Genomic DNA, 18,326 nt, shown 5'->3' with positions numbered 1-18,326 from the left:
CCGGGCCGGAGTTCTGGGGGCCGCGGGCTGGGCAGGGCCGGAGCCGCCTCCGCGCTGCTTCCCAGGCCCGGACGGCCGCGGGAGGAGGTCCCGCTGTCAGTCAGCGGGGAAGGCCGGGCCGGCGGCCGGAGGGGGCGGCGCCGAGGACGGGCTCGGGCCGGGAGCTGGGAGGCGGAGGCGAAGGGGGCGGGAGCGGGGGCGGCTCCAGGCCTTATAAGCGGCGGGGGCAGGGCGCGAGGGAGGCAAGTGTCAGGCCGATGTGCCGCCCGCGAGGGGCCGGGGCCGGGGCCGGGGTCGGGGCCGCCGGGGCCATGCGCGCGGGCTGGGCAGGGGGCCGGCGGGGCGCAGAGCGGAGCCGCTTCGGAGCCTGAGCCTCCGGGGGCCGGGGCCGGGGCCGGGGAGCCGCGCGGGGCCGGCCGGCCGGGGGGAGGGGAGCGATGCGGCGCCGGCGAGCGGCGGTGGCCGCGGGTTTCTGCGCCTCCTTCCTGCTGGGCTCCGTCCTCAACGTGCTCTTCGCACCGGGCTCGGAGCCTCCGCGGCCAGGCCAGTCCCCCGGGCCCTCCCCAGCCCCGGGCCCGGGCCGTCGCGGGGACCGCGGGGAGCTGGCCCGGCAGATCCGAGCGCGCTACGAGGAGGTGCAGCGCTATTCCCGGGGGGGCCCCGCGCCCGGGGCCGGCCGGCCGGAGCGGCGGCGCCTGATGGACCTGGCTCCGGGCGGGCCGGGCCTGCAGCGTCCCCGGCCCCCGCGGGCCCGGCCCCTGCCCGACGGCGCTCCGAGCTGGCCCCCGGCTCCCGGCCCGGGCTCCCCTGGCCTGGGCCCGCGCCTGGGCTGCGCCGCGCTCCGCAACGTGACCGGCGCACAGTACGTGGGCTCTGGCTACACCAAGGCCGTGTACCGGGTCCGCCTGCCCGGCGGCGCCGCGGTGGCGCTCAAGGCGGTGGACTTCAGCGGCCACGATCTGGGCAGCTGCGTGCGCGAGTTCGGGGCGCGGAGGGGCTGCTATCGGCTGGCGGCCCACAAGCTGCTCAAGGAGATGGTGCTGCTGGAACGGCTGCGGCACCCCAACGTGCTGCAGGTACGAGGGTGGGGGTGCGGGGTGAGAGTACTGGCTGGACGTGCCCAGGCCCGGTCAGTCTGGCTGGAAGAGAACCCTTGGTCTTATAAAGAAACGGAGCCCCAGTGACTGTGCCCAAGTTAAGCTAGGGGCAGAACGCAGACCATGGCCGCTTCCCACTACAGCACCCTCCCTCTCGCTCCTGGGTGGGCTTCCCTTGACGAAGGGACTCCAGAGTTTCTCAGCTCCCACGCCGTATCCTTTGAAGGCAGAGGCCAGAGAGTCCCAAAACTCGGGGTGAGGGTGGGGGTCCGTTAGTACTTAGGACACTGCTTCTGGCTGAAGCTAGGGTGTTGAGCACCGGGGAAATGACCCCGCGCCAAGACGCGGAACAGATGTCATCCCTGAGTCAGGATCCCAACTGCAGTCATAGGGTCCCATTTTTTGATGGAATCTGAACCCCACTTCTCTCAACTTCCAAGCAGTTCCTTGTCTGGCTTTGAAGATGGGGTGGGACAGCAATGGAGGTGGGAAGGACTCGCAAGACACCCTGTGTCGGGCTTGATTCCCAGAGAATATCCCCACCCCCTACCCCACCCAGAAGCCACTGGAAGAACTGGAGGGGATTGTGTAGTCGGCCAGAAAATGCACAGCCCTTCCCAGAACTGACCCCAGGGTTCTCCAAGCCTTAAAGTGGGCCCTTGAACCACTAGGGAAGCCCCAGGGTCTTAGCTTGGTGCTCAGGGGACAGGTTGAGGGCCTGGGGGTCTGAATGTCAATTATCTGAGCAAATGTGGCCAAGAGGCTGGAAGGTTGAGAAGGCCAGATGCCCAGGTTCCTACTAAATGGGACTCTGTCTCGCCCATTCACTGGGGGCACAGCAGGAAAATGAGACCTCACCTTGTCCCCTCCAGGCTGGACTAGGAGAGTGGGCCTCTCACAGTCCCAGCACTGCCCTAACACACCCACTTCCTCCTCTTCCGCAGCTCACCGTCCTTGACTCGGCCGTAGGATCAGACAAACCGTTCCTCTTGCACATGTCTGAGCAGACTGAGAGGGGAATCCCTGACTGCTCTGGGCCTGGGGAACATAGGGTGTGTGCAGACTGCCCAGCGGAGGAACCTTGCCCACACCTTCCACCTCCCAGCCCACTCAGATTAACCTTTCTGCACCAGCAGAACTGACCAGAAACCCAGGAATCCCTCCCTCCTTTCCTCAGGAGTGAGATGGACCCCCGGCCTGGGTGGGCATTGTAGAATAGGAGAATAGGCCAGAGAGCTATTTATACTCCTGCTGGCTCCCCGTGTCCCCAGGCTACCCCAGCCCTGCTCAGACACTTGTGACCGGGTCCCAGGCCCTGAACTGGTTGCAGGAGGCCGGGCAGAGCCAGCAGTTGTAAGTGGTTATGCCTAGTTGCATGGCTGACACTGTGTCTGGAGCTTCGGGGAGTGAGCAGCTGGTTACGTGGCCATTCTAACTGGGAGGATCTTGTTCTCTTTGCTTCCCAGGGGCTCTTGGGAACTTTTTGGAAACCCTGAGATTCTGAAGCAGTGGAGAAGGTCTTGAGTGACTTAGCAGAACATTAAGTGTTAGTTAATTTACTCAAGACCCCCCTCCCTTAGGACAGGTTTGAGGTTTGCTGTGCTTTCCTGTCTCTTAAGGAACTTCTCCCTCTCTCACTTACCCCACCTGAACTTTCTGACAAGCATCTAGCTAACCGCCCCACACATATCACAGAATGGTCCTCCACTTTAATGTCAGGCCCCCAGCCCAATGCTGAAGATGCCAAAGAAAAAAATTACCACTGAATGGTTTTCGCCCATTCCCTCACTACAACAAGAGTGGGTCTGTCTGGGGTTGCCTGTGTGACTCTTAGAGGGACAGAGACTGAAGTTAGTTGCCCTAGGACACAGGTGTTATAAGGTAGGGACGGTCCCAGGTCCTTTCTGTCAGGGAAAGGTGACAAGCTACCATTAGGGGGAGGCAGGGGTCCCTTAGTGTGAGTTTAGGGACTGCTTTGGGGGTGGGCCTCCCCCATTTATCCCCCGACCCCCAGGCCAGTGTCCCTCTGACTTCAGCAATGCCACCTCTGCTGCCAGGGAAGCCTGCAGTAGGGTTTTCTTGCTCAGGAGGCTTCAGTGCCAGTATGCGGGGAACTAGAAATAATGTTGTTTTAATTATTAAAATTAATTAAATGTAATTGTAATTAAATGTAAAAAGTAATGTGAATACCTCAGATTCATTTAAAATTTCAAAACCGTTTGACTGTTTGCTGAACTGGGGAGGAGCCAGAAAAAGTTTCTTCGAGTTCCCACTCCCCCAGGCCTCCCAAGGCCCCCTCCTGCTCGCTGGCAGCCCCAAAGTTAGTGCTGTGGCTTCTAATAGAAAATGCCCAGGACAGCATGTCCCACTGGGCACCTCCCAGCGCTTGCTCTGGTCCCTGGGGACTGCCTGGGCAAGATCTATCAATCTTCTGTGACCCCTCCCAACTCACCCCTGACACATACACACACTCCCTCACATGACAGATGCCACTATAGCCCGGGGTCAAAGGGCACAAGGGTCTTCCCTCCCCTCCACCTCTCATCCCTCCAGGTCTCAGGCCTCAGATGGCGCCCCAGGCCTACTTGGGCTCAGATTCTGGCCCTGCTAGAGTATATTTCTTCTCCCAAATGAACAAAAGATGCGACTGAAATGCTCAGCCTCACGCTTCCTGGGGGAGTTAATGGTGTCTTTTTATTTTTTCCTGAGGGGTGTTGATTAATACCTCGTTAACAGCGCATTTAACGACCTCCGGGTGTTTAATAACCTTCAGAAGTTTCTCACGAAGGCTCAGACTCTGGGCAAGAAAATGAGAACCAGGCCCTAGGGCTGCTCCCCTTTATCCCCCCCGACCGGGGACTGGGGCCTCCCTGGGCTGTGGGGGGGCTGGGGAGGGTGGAGAGAGAGGGAAGAAGAGGGCGCCTGGGACTACCCCCCTAGCCCCCAAGTCGCAGCCCTAGTGATCCAATGGGGACACTGAGTCGTGCCTTCCCTCACACCAGCAGGCCTAGTGGGGAGCTGGCTCCAGGGAGGGGGAGCTGAAAGCGGTCTCCTGGCATGGGAGGGGGTATGTGAGGCCCACAGTGGAGCTCCGAAGGGTGTGAATGATAGCATGAATGGTGATAGTATGCAGAGACATCTAGCCCATGGGCTTGCCCCCCTCCCACCCTCTCCTGGCCCCCCATGCAGCTCTCCCCTCTCCCTACTCCAGCCTGGACAACTCTGCCTTTGTGTTCCTACCCCACAGGGTGCTGGCTGTTTTGAGCACCATCTGACCCCTAGCTGATGTGCAGTGTGGTGGGAGAAGCAGGGCTCTCTGTGGATGCTGGTTTAGGTGTTAGTGACAAAATCAGGCTGTGCTTCCCAGAAGCCCCCAACCAGCGGAGCTGTACCAAGCCCCTCCCCCAGATCATATGGAGTGGGCAGCCCCTTGTGACCATGCCCCCAAAGAACTAATCTTTGCTGGAACCATCCCTGACTACCACCACCACTGATGCATGTGACCCTCCCCACACACCAACGTATGCAAGGAGCACCTGAGGATGTGCCCCTTAAATACTTTGTTCTTATCCTTGCTTGTTACTAATTCTGAGAGAGCTTGCTTTTCCTCCCACAAGACCTGAGTAGAGAAAAACTGAGCTGCCCGAAAGTGGAAATTATGAGGAATAGACAAGGATTGGAGCAGGGAAAGAAATAGAATAACCGTTTGCTGGCTAATTGGCTAATACCAATTAGCAAACGGTATTCTTGGAAAAAAACAGGCTGTGGAATCAGAGGGACATAAATTTGAATCCTAGCTTCTGCATCTAATTCGCTGTGTGACCTTGTGCAAGTAACTTAACCTCTCTGAGCTGATTTCCTTACCTGTAATTTAGAGATAATAATATTACTTACTATACCTCTTTAAGGTTATTATAAGAATTGAGTTATGCATGTGAAGCATTTAACAAAGTGCCTGGCACGTGGTTAACACATGGTAGCCAGATCTGCCCATTTACCTGAGTGGCAAGAGGTAAGGGGCTGACATAGTCAGTAGGAACTCGGGCTGGAGAGACAGAGAGCAGGCTTCCCAGGCAATGCTGCTTTTCTCTTCTGGCCTGAGCTGAAGCAAAGGCCTAGGGATGGCCAAGTAGGCAGAGGGAGGGGGCAGCTGACAGCCCAGCCCTTCTCTGCCCCCACCCCCACCCTGTGACCTAATGACCCACCCTGGGCCTTCCCCAGCTCTATGGCTACTGCTACCAGGACAGCGAGGACATCCCGGACACCCTGACGACCATCACGGAGCTGGGCGCCCCTGTGGAAATGATCCAGCTGCTGCAGACTTCCTGGGAGGATCGATTCCGAGTGAGCAGGGAGGAGGGCCCGGGGCCCTGGGCTCTTTGCTAGGATGATTCTCCCTTAGAAGGCCAGCCCTCCAGAGCAGCTTCGACTCCTCCTCAGTTGAGGGAGGAGGGGGAAGGACAGAGCAATGCTGACTCGGCCATCAGCCAAAGGGTTAAAAAAAAGAAGCAAGACACAGAGGGTCCTTAGGTTTCTGAGCTCCTGCTCCCCAGACACACACACACGCACACACACACACACTCCCCACCGCCCCCTCCTCAGCCTGGCTGCAGGAGGGCCAGTGTCCTAGGACTAGAAAAGACCTAAGGTCATCTTGATCCTCCATCTATTTCCATAGAGTGGACTAAAACCCCACTCAAGATGCACCTTCAGGGAGGAGATTCATTATTGCCAGACTTCCCTGCTGCCCATCTTCCACTCACTCCGTGTTACTTCCAGGGTCAGCCCAGGCAAGGGTTAATAGGAAACCACTGGCTTGTTCTATAGGCCCCTGGCCTCAGCCCTTAGTGAGCACTGGGGCCTTTAAGAGAAAGGCCAACCCCGAGCTGAGTTCACAGCCCCAAAGGAGGGAGCCCTGGAGACCCCCGGGTAACCCCCCCAGGAGAGAAGCAGTGAGCAGCCTTGTGTCTGCCCCTCAGATCTGCCTGAGCCTGGGCCGCCTCCTCCACCACCTGGCCCACTCCCCACTGGGCTCGGTCACTCTGCTGGACTTCCGCCCCCGACAGTTTGTGCTGGTGGATGGGGAGCTGAAGGTGACGGATCTGGATGACGCACGTGTAGAGGAGACACCATGTGCAAGCAGCGCCGACTGCATACTCGAGTTTCCAGCCAGGAACTTCACCCTGCCCTGCTCGGCCCAGGGCTGGTGCGAGGGCATGAATGAGAAGCGCAACCTCTACAATGCCTACAGGTGACCTCCGTCCTCCACTCAGGAAGGCCGGCAAGGGAGGGTGGGCCCAGAAGGACGTGGCAGGGAGACAGCCAACATGGGGGTCCAGGAGGCCCACCAGGGCAGGGAGACTCAGCCTTGACCAGTGGAGTGGCAGGGGCAGGGAAAGGCTTTCACCCTGTCAAGAAGGGAACATGCAGGCTCCTGAGGATGAGACTAAAAATAGCTCCAAGGAGAATCCAGGTTGGGGGGTGGCAGCTGGAGGCTTCTTAAAATAGTGTCAGAGCCTAGGGCCCGTGGGACCGGCACTACCCCTTCCTCCCCTGGTCCTTCGCCTCTAGAAGCTCCTCATTGGGCCCCAGCTATGGGGCTGCTCTATCACTGGTCAGCCTGGGGATAATGTGGGTCTGAGAGGTGGGGAGACCTCGGGGTAGATGGGGATTTCAGTTTGGTATGAAGTTAGTTGTGACCTTTGTGTGTGCCCAGACCTCTATCCTGAGTCTGGGTAAGCTCCTGCTACGCTCTGGGGGTATGCCTCATTGGTAGGCCTGAGGGACCAGGCTCCCTGGCCAGACTGGGGTTCTGTCCCAAGTTGGGGTAGAGGAAGGACCCAAAGGCTGGACCATCGAGCCCCTGGTTTCTCTCTGCCCCAGGTTTTTCTTCACATACCTCCTGCCCCACAGTGCCCCACCCTCACTACGGCCTCTGCTGGACAGCATCGTCAACGCCACAGGTGAGCTCTCCAGGACCCTGCTGCTTCCCATGGCCCTGCCCCTCCCCCAGGAGGTGTGGGGACAAGAGTGACCCAGGACAGCACATGGTCCAGAAACCATCATTTCCCAAAGTGGCATTCTGTGGCAACCCCCCTCCAGTCCACCTGTCATCTGGGCCCAGGCTTCTGGGGGGAGACAGGGAAAGGCAGCTGGCTGTCTACCTGAGGGAGGAGTAGGAGCCCATGTCCCCTCTCATAGCCACACCGCACTCTGCAGGAGAGCTCACCTGGGGGGTGGATGAGACCCTGGCACAGCTGGAGAAGGTGCTGCACCTGTACCGGAGCGGGCAGTATCTGCAGAACTCCACAGTAGGCAGCAGAGCCGGTGAGTGGCCCCAGCTGGGATCCAGGGGCTGGGGAGGTGGGGAGCAGGTGGGAGAGTGAGTGATCACCCTAATTGGGCTAAGCGGCTCATCCTCTCTCTAAGGCTCCCTTGGAGTGACGCAGAGACCGCTGGTTAAACTTGATGAGCCTTCACTTGGCGGTCTCATCTCCAGCTGAGCGGGGACAACTATAATTCTGCCTTGAACTGGGGGGGTGGGCACTAACACCTCTTCTCTGGGTGGCTCCAAACCCTTCTACGTATTGAGTGTGTGACTTTGAGCAAGTTCCTTACACCCTAAGCCTCACTTTGCTCATCTATGAATTGGGTTCAATATTACCTGCCTCACAAAATTCTTATGGGGGATTAAATGCCAGGTGAAGTGTGTGAAAGCAATTAACCTGGTTCCTATTACACAGCTGGAACACAGTACTTGTTTGCTTCTCTTTCCTTCCTCTACCCTTCTGGGGCTAGGAGGGCAGCTGGAGGTGGAGGGGGGCTCCACACCGAAGCCAGCCAAGAAGCCCCAGAGCAGGGGGAGAATTCTAGCTACTGCTTATGGGCTGTGGTCCCTCCACTGAGGCCCTGGGGTTTAGCGTGGTTGGCAGGGGGGCGAGGGGTGGGCAGCCTCCGTATTCAAGGAGCTCTGGCCAGTCTTAGGGGTAGGGGAGCCCTCGTTAGCCCTGTAAATAAAGTTTAACGAGGTGAACAATGGCTGGCTCTGTCCCTGAGGACGCCGTTTATGGGGCTATAAATCACGGCCAGTCCTGGACTTTGGTCTAGTCCCTGGTAGAAGGAGGCAGGAGGGCGGGGTGGCCAGAGGCCCAGGGCTTCTGCATTATCAGTCCAGAGCTGGGGCTCCCCAGGAAGCGGGAAAGACTCGGGTGAACAGGAGGCCTGCCACTGAGCAGCTTCCTGATTGAGGAGGTTTCAGAGCCTCTGGGGGCTCTTTCTGTGTAACGGGGAGATCTCAGATTCTTCCTCTAGCCTCCTCCCCAAACACTCAAGTTGTGGATTCCCAAATGGTAATTTTTGTGTTTTCCATTCATTTGCATGCCTCTTAACTTCAAAAATCCCTGACTGCCTCCCTATCCGAGGAGCTTGCCTAACCTCTCTCCCCAAGGCCAGGAGGAAGTAGGACCCAGGGGTGCTCCAAACTCTTGCCACTCAAAGTTAGCGCTGCAGACCAGCAGAACTAGAAATGCTGATTCCCAGGCCCCGTCCTAGCCCTTCTAAATTGGAATCTGCATTTTAACAAGATTTCCTGGAGAGTCACATGCACTTCAATGCACATTGAAGTTTGAGAAGCCCAGCTTAAATGTCTACAGTGTCCTGACCTCAGCAGCCAGCCTGGACAGCCAGTGGCTCTGTGTGTCCATTTATGCCATGCATGTGCCTGCTGTCATGTGCTGCCTGAACATGCTGTGTGCCCTTAGATTTGAGAGATGTGTGTCTCCCAAAAACTAAATCTGAGCTTTGGCCTTACTGAGTGGTCAGCCCAGTTTCACAGAGGTAGCTGGCCTCATCTGCATACTAGGGAGACTGGGCTGGATTTCAGGTTTCACCTAGGAAATGAATTACACCCCTGGGCACACAGAGTTCTCATTTGAACTCCATCCCCAACCCACAGAGTACCAGCACCTCCCAGAGAGCACCATCCCCCAGGAAGACTACCGCTGCTGGCCGTCTTACCACCACGGAAGCTGCCTCCTTTCAGTGTTCAACGTGGCCGAGGCCATGGATGTCTGTGAGAGCCATGCCCAGTGCCGAGCCTTTGTGGTCACCAACCAGACCACCTGGACAGGTGAGCCAGTGGGAAAGGACATCCTGAGAGAGGTGACTGGACTTGCCTGGAAGAGATTGACAGGTAGTGGTCCCCCATCAGAAGCCAGAGATGATAAGACAAGAGAGCTGAGATGATGAGACAAGTATACGTGTCCTCAAGGCAGTCGCATGAGGGAGAGTGGGCCTGCCTGCAGGGAGAGAAACATCCAGTTCTATTACCTCTCACCTCTGCCCCCAGGTCGGCAGCTGGTCTTTTTCAAGACAGGATGGAGCCAAGTGGTCCCTGATCCCAACAAGACCACGTATGTGAGGGCCTCTGGCTGACCTGAGGGCTCCGCTGACCAGCTGACCATCCCTGCCAGCTGGGCTTGCTGTGGGGGGGGGGTGACTTGTACTCGCAGCACTGCAGACAAGGCTGACACCCCAGACAGACTGAGGTGACCAGGACAACGTGCAATAATGCCAAACGTTAAAATGTGAGTTGACCAGTCTAGGTATGGGACTGTTGGCTCCAGGGCCAGGAATCCTGGGGGCTGACTGCCTCTCCAGCCCTCTGGGCTGCCACCAAGACTCAGGCTGGTCTCCCATTGAGGCCTCTGCCCCTCACTGGACATTTCCGTGGGCAGCCCCATCACTGTGTTCGTAGTGTGAGAATGTAGCCAAAGCCCCTGCTGCTGCTGCTGCTGCACATGCCACAGCCTGGCAGGGGCTGCGTGGGGACAATCGGTCACAAGTGCTCTCTCAGCCAAGGTCTGGACAGAAGACTTGATGGAGATGCTTCTCCGGGATGTAGGCCATCCTGTACCTGGGGAGGCTGGCTCTGGCCACCGGAAGGAGGGCGCTCTCGGGCCAGCCCAGGGGCAGGGGCAGAGGAGCACACGTGGTATGAGCCAAGATGTGGGTCGAGGAGCAGGTTGCAGTTTGAGCCAGGACCTGGGGCGGGGGCGGGGCCGGGGCCTTTCTGCCTCATTTGCTTTCAGTGAAAGCCACAAAGCAGCCAAAACCAGCCTCTCCCCCCTCCTGGAGTTTGTATATCCAGAAGCTTTTGTACTTCTTGTTCATTAAAATGTTTATTTTTGTAAAAAAATCAATCAATAAAATGACGTTTCACGGCAAGGACTCTTCCCAAGCCACAGTTTCTTGGGCTGACTTACTCGTCCTCAGTTTTGTCTTGGGTGTGTGTTTGGTGGGGGGCATGTCATGGGGGATGACCTTTGGAGGAGTGAAATCTGCATGGCTAACACGGAAGTCAACAAAGTGTGTTTTCAGGTCCTGCTCCCGTGGTACCCACCTCCCTCCTTGGCCCTCCACGTCCATGTCCCAACAAAAGACATGAGGGGCTCCTTCCCCGGGGAGACGTTTTGACATACACTGGCTTCTTATATACAAAGCCTTTACCCGAAGGACTAATGTCCTAATGATGAGATGTCAGCCATGTCAGGCGACCCCGAGCAACCTCCAGTTGGGTCAGCTTTGCCTCTGTACAGGGTTGGGCCTGGCCATCATCACCACTGCCCACCACAAGGTAATGGGCACTTTTCAGAGCCTTTCTCTGAGCAAGAACATAGGGAAAGTGGGGAGAAAGGAAGGTCTGTGGAAAGACCAGCCCCTCTTCCTGGGTTTTCGGAGGGAGGGTCCAGCTGGGGAAGGCACAAGTGTATGGAAGCCCAGAGCAAAAATGAAGACCTAAGCCTTCTTAGAAAGAGCCCCAGCGTGGATGCAAGCCTTCTAACTTGAAATCTCACATCTCTCCTGTCCACCATTCTGTTTCTAGAATATTCTCAAAGTGCACAAACCTTTGAGGGCTTTAAAAAGGATAAGCAGGGGCCGGCCCAGTGGCGCAAGCGGTTAAGTGTGCGTGCTCCGCTGCGGCAGCCCAGGGTTCGCCGGTTTGAATCCCAGGCGTGCACCGAGACACTGCTTGGCAAGCCATGCTGTGGCAGTGTCCCATATAAAGTAGAGGAAGATGGGCAAGGATGTTAGCCCAGGGCCAGTCTTCCTCAGCAAAAAAAAAAAAAAGAAGAAGAAGATTGGCAGATGTTAGCACAGGGCTGATATTCCTCACAAAAAAATAATAATAATAAAAAGAATAAGCAAACTTTAACTTAGAACCCAATTTCTCCTCAACAGATGTGGTTGGTGTAATTTTTCACATACAAGGTGTCCCTGTAGTTCTAAGTGATTGAGGGGCCAGTGTGAGCTCTGGCATCCTCACCATGGAAGCCACTCGGGCCTCAAGGCTGCACCTCACCACCACGCCCAACCCACACTCCCAACATTTTGCCTCTGGCTACTTGGGCTCGGTGATTGTGGGTGGTGGGGAGGGTCAGAGCCTCCTCAGAACCTCACACTGTGACTCAACCAAGCCAGATCCTGCCCGTGCTCACCACCCTCAGTCCCCGCCCCTCCAAGGAGGACCTTGGCTTTCATCAGCCTCTAGACCTCTTTCCTCTGCTGAATTCACATGCTACAACACGTGTAGCCTGCCGCATCCCATCCAGTGTTAGAGTTTACATTGCCCTGTGTTTTTCTCCAACTGCCAACCAGTCTGTGAGGGCTCTGAGGGCAGGAGGAACCACGTCACCATGCTGGGCCCAAGGAGGTGCCACTGGGCTGGAACAGGAAGGTCTGCAGGGTCTTTGCAGTCAAGAAGGAAACAAAGACCCTGGTTATAGTCAGCAGAAAGGCCCACAGAGCCCAGGAACTGCATGGCTCAGTGAGAAAAGAGAAGGCTGAAGAGGAACCAGGCACTGCCTTCTGAGCTTCTAGAAGTTTCCAGACAAGAGGTTCACTGGCCTGTGGAGAGGGGCAGGCTCTGGCCTCAGCAAGGTACAATTATCATTCCAAATTTACAGACCTAAAAACTGAAGCCCAGGTCACGGCTGCTACGGGATTTAGTGAGCATTCAAATCCAGCCCTAACTTGCAAGCCTGTCTCAGAGGGGAGAATTAAAACAAGAGGAATCTAAGTTAGAGTTAGGGAGCCCTTGCTTACTTTGTGTGACAAACTAAAATGGAGGTCCATAGCACATAAAACCTTTTTTGAAAGACTCACTGGCAGGTGGCTGAAGGGATGGTAGATAGCTTCTTCCTCAGTGAGTAAGCCTTGCCTCAGAACCTATTTCTGGGGGCAACACTGCCCAGGCTCAGTCCTGCAGAGTAGAGAGAAGAGCATTTGCAGCTGGGAATGGAGAGGTGATGGAGTGCCCTGAAAGGAAGGGGATAGTACGTGAAAGCCTCTGGCAAAATCATTCCTCCCTCCAGATGGTTGGCCATTTACAAGTAGCCACCTGTCTCTCTGGGAAGAGTACTGTTCCAGGGTACAACTTGTCCCCTTCCTGTGGAAGCCAGAACCATACTGCCCTCCTCAAAGTCTACGTTCTTTGAATTCCACTGCACAGCCAGTGATACCCAGGTCTAGCTGGCGGAAGTGCATTCACCCAACTAAAGCCTCAGGTGACAGTGCCAAAGGAGAGGAGCCGGAGGTGGGTCCTTCCCAGGGCTGGGGAAGCAGGAAGCAACATGAGAGGGGCCATGGTGTCACTGGTCCCCCACGAGGCTCTGGAGAAATTCTGGCCAGTCCTGCTCTTTGCTCACTGTGTGATCTGGGCCGTGACAACTCCCTGAGCCTCCATCTCTTTATCTGCAAATTTCAGATTAATAATATCCACTTCAGGGGCCAGCCCCGTGGCCCAGTGGTTAAGTTCGGTGTGCTCCGCTTCAGCGGCCCGGGTTTGGTTCCCGGGCATGGACCTATGCCACTCAACAGTGGCCACGCTGTGGGAGTGACCCACATACAAAATAGAGGAAGATTCGTGCAAATGTTAGCTCAGGGCAGATCTTCCTCAAGCAAAAAGAGGAAGATTGGCAACAGATGTTAGCTCAGAGCGGATCTTCCTCAGCGGAAAAAAAATAATAACAATAAATGATAATATCTGCTTCACAGGAGTGTTATGGGAATTGAATGAAATTATGTACATATAGCTCTTAGCCAGTGTCAGCAAACAGTAAGTGCTTAGGAAATACTGGCTGATACTGTCATTGTTATTGTTGTGAGTGAGCTGAGCCCTCCACATTCATCTACGGCCTGGAAGAGTGTCCAGGTGGGCTGGGGAGGACCAAGGCACTGTCTCCGCCCCCCATCTCCAGCACCCCAACAGGGAGCAAGGCCGTCGCCTGGAGGAGGTGGAGCCGAGCTCTCCGGGTCACTGCCCTGGGAGATGAGTGTGTGGCAAACAGAAGGAGGAAGAGGATTAACATGAAAGCAGAAAATGGGATTAGGAGGCCTCAGGATAATGTGCCCACCCACCTCCCATCCATGACAACGGCTTCTTGCTTTCACTCTGTGGCTTCTGGAGCCCGGAGCATGTAAGGCTTTGTTGCCCCCTGCTCCCGGGGACAGAATTGGGAAGACTTGGTGGACTCAGAGCATGAGACTACTCAGACTGCTAGGAAGCGGGGCCAGGCTGCCTTTACCTGCATTTTCTCATTTAATCCTCATGGCAGCTCTGTGAGATGGGTGATGACCCAGAGAGGTGAAGAGCCAGGATTCAAGCCTAGGCAGTTGCCCCTGAAAGCCTGTGTTCCTTCCCCTCCACCCACTGTCTCACACAGGACCACAGCATCCCCCTGAGCCCAAAAGATCAATGATCCACTCAGACCTCCCACTTCCCTTGGGAAAGATTCCCAGACCCACACCCTACTGTTGGTGGGAAGCCCAAAAGGCAATTTAAGGAGACCAGGTCCGCCTCTCTGGCATCATTCCATAGGGTGAGGGTATCCCCAAAGAGCCCAACCTGTTTCAAGGATGCCTTAGAGGTCTGTTGTGTAGGAATTTTATTTCCCCTGTTCACTTCTCTGTGAATCCAGGCCAGCGCTCCCCCCGTGGGTGGAGACAGTGCTACATCAGTCCCAACTATGTGAAGGGGATGGACCATGATGTTTCTTAACATTAACTCTCAAGCTCTAGAGGATCCTTGATGACTGTGTAGGGGGAAGTTCATTCTCCCACCCCATTCCATAAACCAGATCAAGGCCCCTTTCACCATCCTTTTTTTAGGACTGTGACCCCTTGTCCTCCTGCCCCACCCTGCTCAGCCCCTCACATCCTCTCACTTGCCCTCTGCTGGCCTTATTCCAACTCCAGGATGTCTCTCCTGAGGTGCAGTGACAAGACCTCCCACCTCTATCATTCAGGGTCCCAACAGGAAACGGAGAACACAATGAACATAAGATATATTTACAAATGGGTTGGTACAAGAGACCCCCAAGGGATAGTGCTGTAATCTGGGGCTAGTATCAGTAGAGCTGTTACCATCTCTACCCAAGGGAAGGGAGTGGGATCTGTTACCAGAACCCAGAAGGAGGAAGAAGTCAAGTGACAAAACGACACAGCTGGGCAGGGTGACCAGGAGGGAGCGAGAAGATCACGTACCCTCACCTCACTCTCCCCCAGCCCCCACTCCCATCTTTTATGGAGCTCTCCATTGGTCAAACCCACCTTGAAGCCAGAGGGAGCTTGATATGAGGTCTGTAATTGTCGGGCCTCTGAGACAGAAAACAGGGTGAAGGGGAGAGAGTGGATCAGGAGGGGCAAGAGGAACACACCCAGCACACTGCCCCACTTCATGTTTGAGCTTTTGTTTGGCTTGAGGAGAAGGCAAGAGAAGACTTTCCTTTTTTGTTCCCAGTTCCATTCTTAGATATTCAGCTATTTGTTGTTCTGTTGGATGAGGGAACACGTTGGGCCCAAACCTTCAGGGAGTCCTCCACAGCGTGCTTTCTCATCAGGGGCACGATCCTCCCAAGAAGACAAAACTTGGTTCTGGGAGATGAAAAAAATCTTAGATATCCCAATGGTTTGTGACCCTCCAAAGGGCCACAATACATAAACAGATAGACGGTATATCCGTGCTATTAAAATTTCATGGGGTTGGCAGCAATTAGGAAAAAAGTATCCACAAGAGTACTTGGCGGGTGAGGGGGCAATAATGAAATATAGGTTAAGAAGCACTGGATTGGGCCGGCCCCGTGGCTTAGAGGTTAAGTGTGCGTGCTCCGCTGCTGACAGCCCGGGTTCGGATCCTGGGCGCGCACTGACGCGCCGCTTCTCCGGCCACGCTGAGGCCGCGTCCCACATACAGCAACTAGAAGGATGTGCAGCTATGACGTACAACTATCTACTGGGGCTTTGGAGGAAAATAAATAAATAAATAAAATTATTAAAAAAAAAAAAAGCACTGGATTACAGTGACCCAAAACCCTTTCTTGGGCTGTCACTGAGAGCTTTGAATGTCACCCTCAAAAGTGCAGTTTATACTATTATTCTCCAAACTGATACATACGTTTCTTCATACTCTCTGTGCAGGTCACAATAAAAATGTGCAATCTGAATTATTTTCCACTCAACGCTTTACTCTACCTTCCCTTGCCCATGGTGAAGATCTTGGGCCACTCATGAGCCTCCTGCCTCTCCTGGCAGCTGACAGCCTTTGGTTGGTATTTCCCTACATGGAACAGCTCAAGGTCATTGGCAAGCCAGGGAATCTCTATGTACACTCCCTCTTCTCTCAACTGCTTAAGCCACCAAATATTTCTTGAGTGCTAGTCACTGCAATGAATACCAAAATATCAGCCATGACCCCTGCCTTTCAGGAGCTCACATTGTCACTAAAGATGTCACAAAGGTGGACAAATTCAACCAGACAATATATGAGCTGTGACTAGAGGGCAGTGAGGCCGATTTCCACAGGGGGTTTGTGAAAGCAAAGGGCTTGATGGCCACATTTCAAGTCAGTAAGGGCCAGTTAACCTGGTCCCCCAGGAGCAGCAATTCCCCACCAGGAGCCCCACTGTTTCCATCCAGAGAAAGGCTTGTTTATCCTTACTTGGTATTTCTTATCCCTAAGCCAGGTCCCTATTATCACCAGACATTCCCCCCATTTCCATGGCTACTCAACAAGCTTTGGTGTGGAGCCCGTCAGAGGCTTCTTGCAAGTGTAAATAGAGTGTGTCTACTGTTTCCCCCCTTATCCATACACTTATTTGGCCCTTCAAAGAGCTCTAGTAGATTAGGGAGGCATGATTTCTCCTCACCAAAGACAGGCTGCCTTTCCACAGGAGGTGGAGTTTGCTCAAGTGCTCCATAATCCTGCCCTTAGAGGTTCTGCCTGGCACAGAAACAAAACCTGTAGGCCATTTCCCAGAAGCCCCTCTGGTGCCCTTCAGTTCTGCAGCACCAAGGTCAATCTTAAGAAAAGGCTCTTATTTTGTCCTGCCCTTCCATAATGTCAATCTTATTTATTTGGGGAAAGACGTGTAGACAAAATAAAAATAAAATACACAGTGTGCTTTGCTTTCTATTGATGGAGATTTAAGGCACTGTTATTCATCTGAACTCGTCCAGAAGATAGAAGTGAGGTTATCTGTATCACATTTCATTTTATGACATATCACCTTGTTTATACCGCTCTTTAGGTTGTTTATAGGATATAGATCACCTTTAAATGCTCTGGTCTTGTTTAGTCATTTTTTTTTCCCATCAATAAAAAATTTTAAAGGCATCCATCGTTCTCAAAAATGACTATCATACTTAGGGCACAAAGATGCTTTAATCGGAAAAGACAGTTTGTCTTGTATCTTGGCCTCACATATCTTTTTGAACCAGGCTTTGACACCATGTGGAGTTTTCTGACTCCATCCTTGAGCTATGCGGCATTTTGCAGTTATTAAGAGCAAATGAGTTTCTTCTTTAAACATAGGCCTCTGCTTAGCACATTTAGTACTATTTGACTTGGGTCTCAAGATAGTGCTATTCCCGGAATGGACTTCACATGCTGAATTTTTTTTTTTAATTACCCACAATCCTATCACATAGGCTGCAATGACCTTTTTTTTCCTATAGCCTGTCCAACAATTTGCTGAGATGAAGAGATTTATACACAGTACTTTCCAGTTAGGAATTTACAGGTTAACTCTTTAACGTACAAGTCATTATATAATCCCTTTATGCTACTTCTGAAAATACATTCTGAGCAAATAATTCAAAATATGGAAAGACTCAGATGCACACAGATGTTCCTTGCAACATTATTTAGAATTTAAAAAATGAGGAATATATAGCAATATGACAAAATATGTAAATTATAGTGTTAAATGAAAAAAGCAGGATGCAAACCCATGTATGCAACTATGTAAAAATGTATGTGAAGAAAGACTGGAAGGAATACACATAACTAGTAATTTTGCAAAGTTGCTAAACTAATTAGTATTTTTTCTTAATTTTCTAAATTTTTGTTGTATGTCGTGATGTTACTTGATTAATAAAAATGATCTTAATTAGATAATTGTTTCAATGGATTAAAAGAGTAGCTCAATCTTTTTACCTAAAGTGGGACCAAAATCTCATTCCTACTTTGTTATATAACTTTCATTTCAATTGGACTTTTGGAAAGTCAGCCCCACAAACTCCCTGATCCATAAAAAGTGTTTGATGGCTTAATACAGGATTGAAATCACAAATGACTACAGTAGGAGCCAGCAGGGAAGAGAGTCGCAGTGCTGGACACCATCTGGAGAACTTAGGCCTGAGTGCACAGGTATTTCAAGGGAATCTGAGTTTTTTGTGATTCTCTTGATTTGTGCATTTTGGCCACTAATTCAAATTCAAAGATAAAGACATTTCTGGGCTGAATAGAACATGTCTACAAGCTGGATGCGGCCAGCTGGCAGCCAGTTTGTGACCTCGAGCGTAAAACCCATTTCTGAGGTTACAGCCAAGTGCCTGATTTCTGAGCACTCAGGCAATAGAGCCTTCCCCGTGCTCCCCTGTTCACTCTTCCTCAGCGAGCCCTGCACCACTCCGACTGTTTGATCAGGGTGATGACGGATATTAGTCCTCAGAATTAGGAGAATCTGTCCCTAGTTGGAAGCATTTCTCTCGCCAGAACATGAAAGCTGGAGACATTTTTAATACTAATTTGTTTCTCTGTCTGTCCCTTACATTTAGTGTGGCTGTGAGGAATGGACTTGATGCTGTTCAAATATGCCCAATTTCATCCTTGATCCCCTTCACAGTTGTCAGACGGGCCAGCCAGGCCCAGGCTCTGTTTACAGCTTGTCG

General features: G+C 53.5%; 1 protein-coding gene across 4 annotated transcripts; it reads left to right on the top strand.

The window, feature by feature from the left end:
• Nucleotides 1-410: 410 nt before the first annotated feature.
• Nucleotides 411-10,146, top strand: PKDCC (protein kinase domain containing, cytoplasmic). 4 transcript variants are annotated; one of them, XM_058551364.1, is made up of 7 exons: nucleotides 411-1,076; nucleotides 5,319-5,441; nucleotides 6,164-6,348; nucleotides 6,981-7,060; nucleotides 7,299-7,424; nucleotides 9,052-9,225; nucleotides 9,445-10,146. In XM_058551364.1, the coding sequence occupies exons 1-7, from the start codon at nucleotides 438-440 to the stop codon at nucleotides 9,528-9,530; spliced, it is 1,413 nt and encodes a 470-aa protein (XP_058407347.1). In that variant the 5' UTR covers nucleotides 411-437; the 3' UTR covers nucleotides 9,531-10,146. The 4 variants fall into 4 exon arrangements, with proteins under 4 accessions (XP_058407347.1, XP_058407345.1, XP_058407348.1 ...); XM_058551362.1 differs by having other exon boundaries at nucleotides 413-1,076; nucleotides 6,077-6,348; XM_058551363.1 differs by having other exon boundaries at nucleotides 415-1,076; nucleotides 6,077-6,348; nucleotides 7,317-7,424.
• Nucleotides 10,147-18,326: the final 8,180 nt, after the last annotated feature.

This window comes from Diceros bicornis, chromosome 12 (genome assembly GCF_020826845.1).
Source record: "Diceros bicornis minor isolate mBicDic1 chromosome 12, mDicBic1.mat.cur, whole genome shotgun sequence".
In the NCBI taxonomy this organism is placed as follows: domain Eukaryota; kingdom Metazoa; phylum Chordata; class Mammalia; order Perissodactyla; family Rhinocerotidae; genus Diceros; species Diceros bicornis.
Note: the sequence above shows the minus strand (reverse complement) of the source record. Positions and strands in the feature narration are given on the sequence as shown.

What these genes read in the sequence shown, in the direction of transcription:
- PKDCC (XM_058551362.1), top strand. Translation starts at nt 438, where the DNA reads ATGCGGCGCCGGCGAGCGGCGGTGGCCGCGGGTTTCTGCGCCTCCTTC. An exon ending in CCTGGGAGGATCGATTCCGA is followed by an intron (nt 5,442 to 6,076) that starts GTGAGCAGGGAG and finishes TCTGCCCCTCAG; the next exon opens with ATCTGCCTGAGCCTGGGCCG. An exon ending in AACCTCTACAATGCCTACAG is followed by an intron (nt 6,349 to 6,980) that starts GTGACCTCCGTC and finishes TCTCTGCCCCAG; the next exon opens with GTTTTTCTTCACATACCTCC.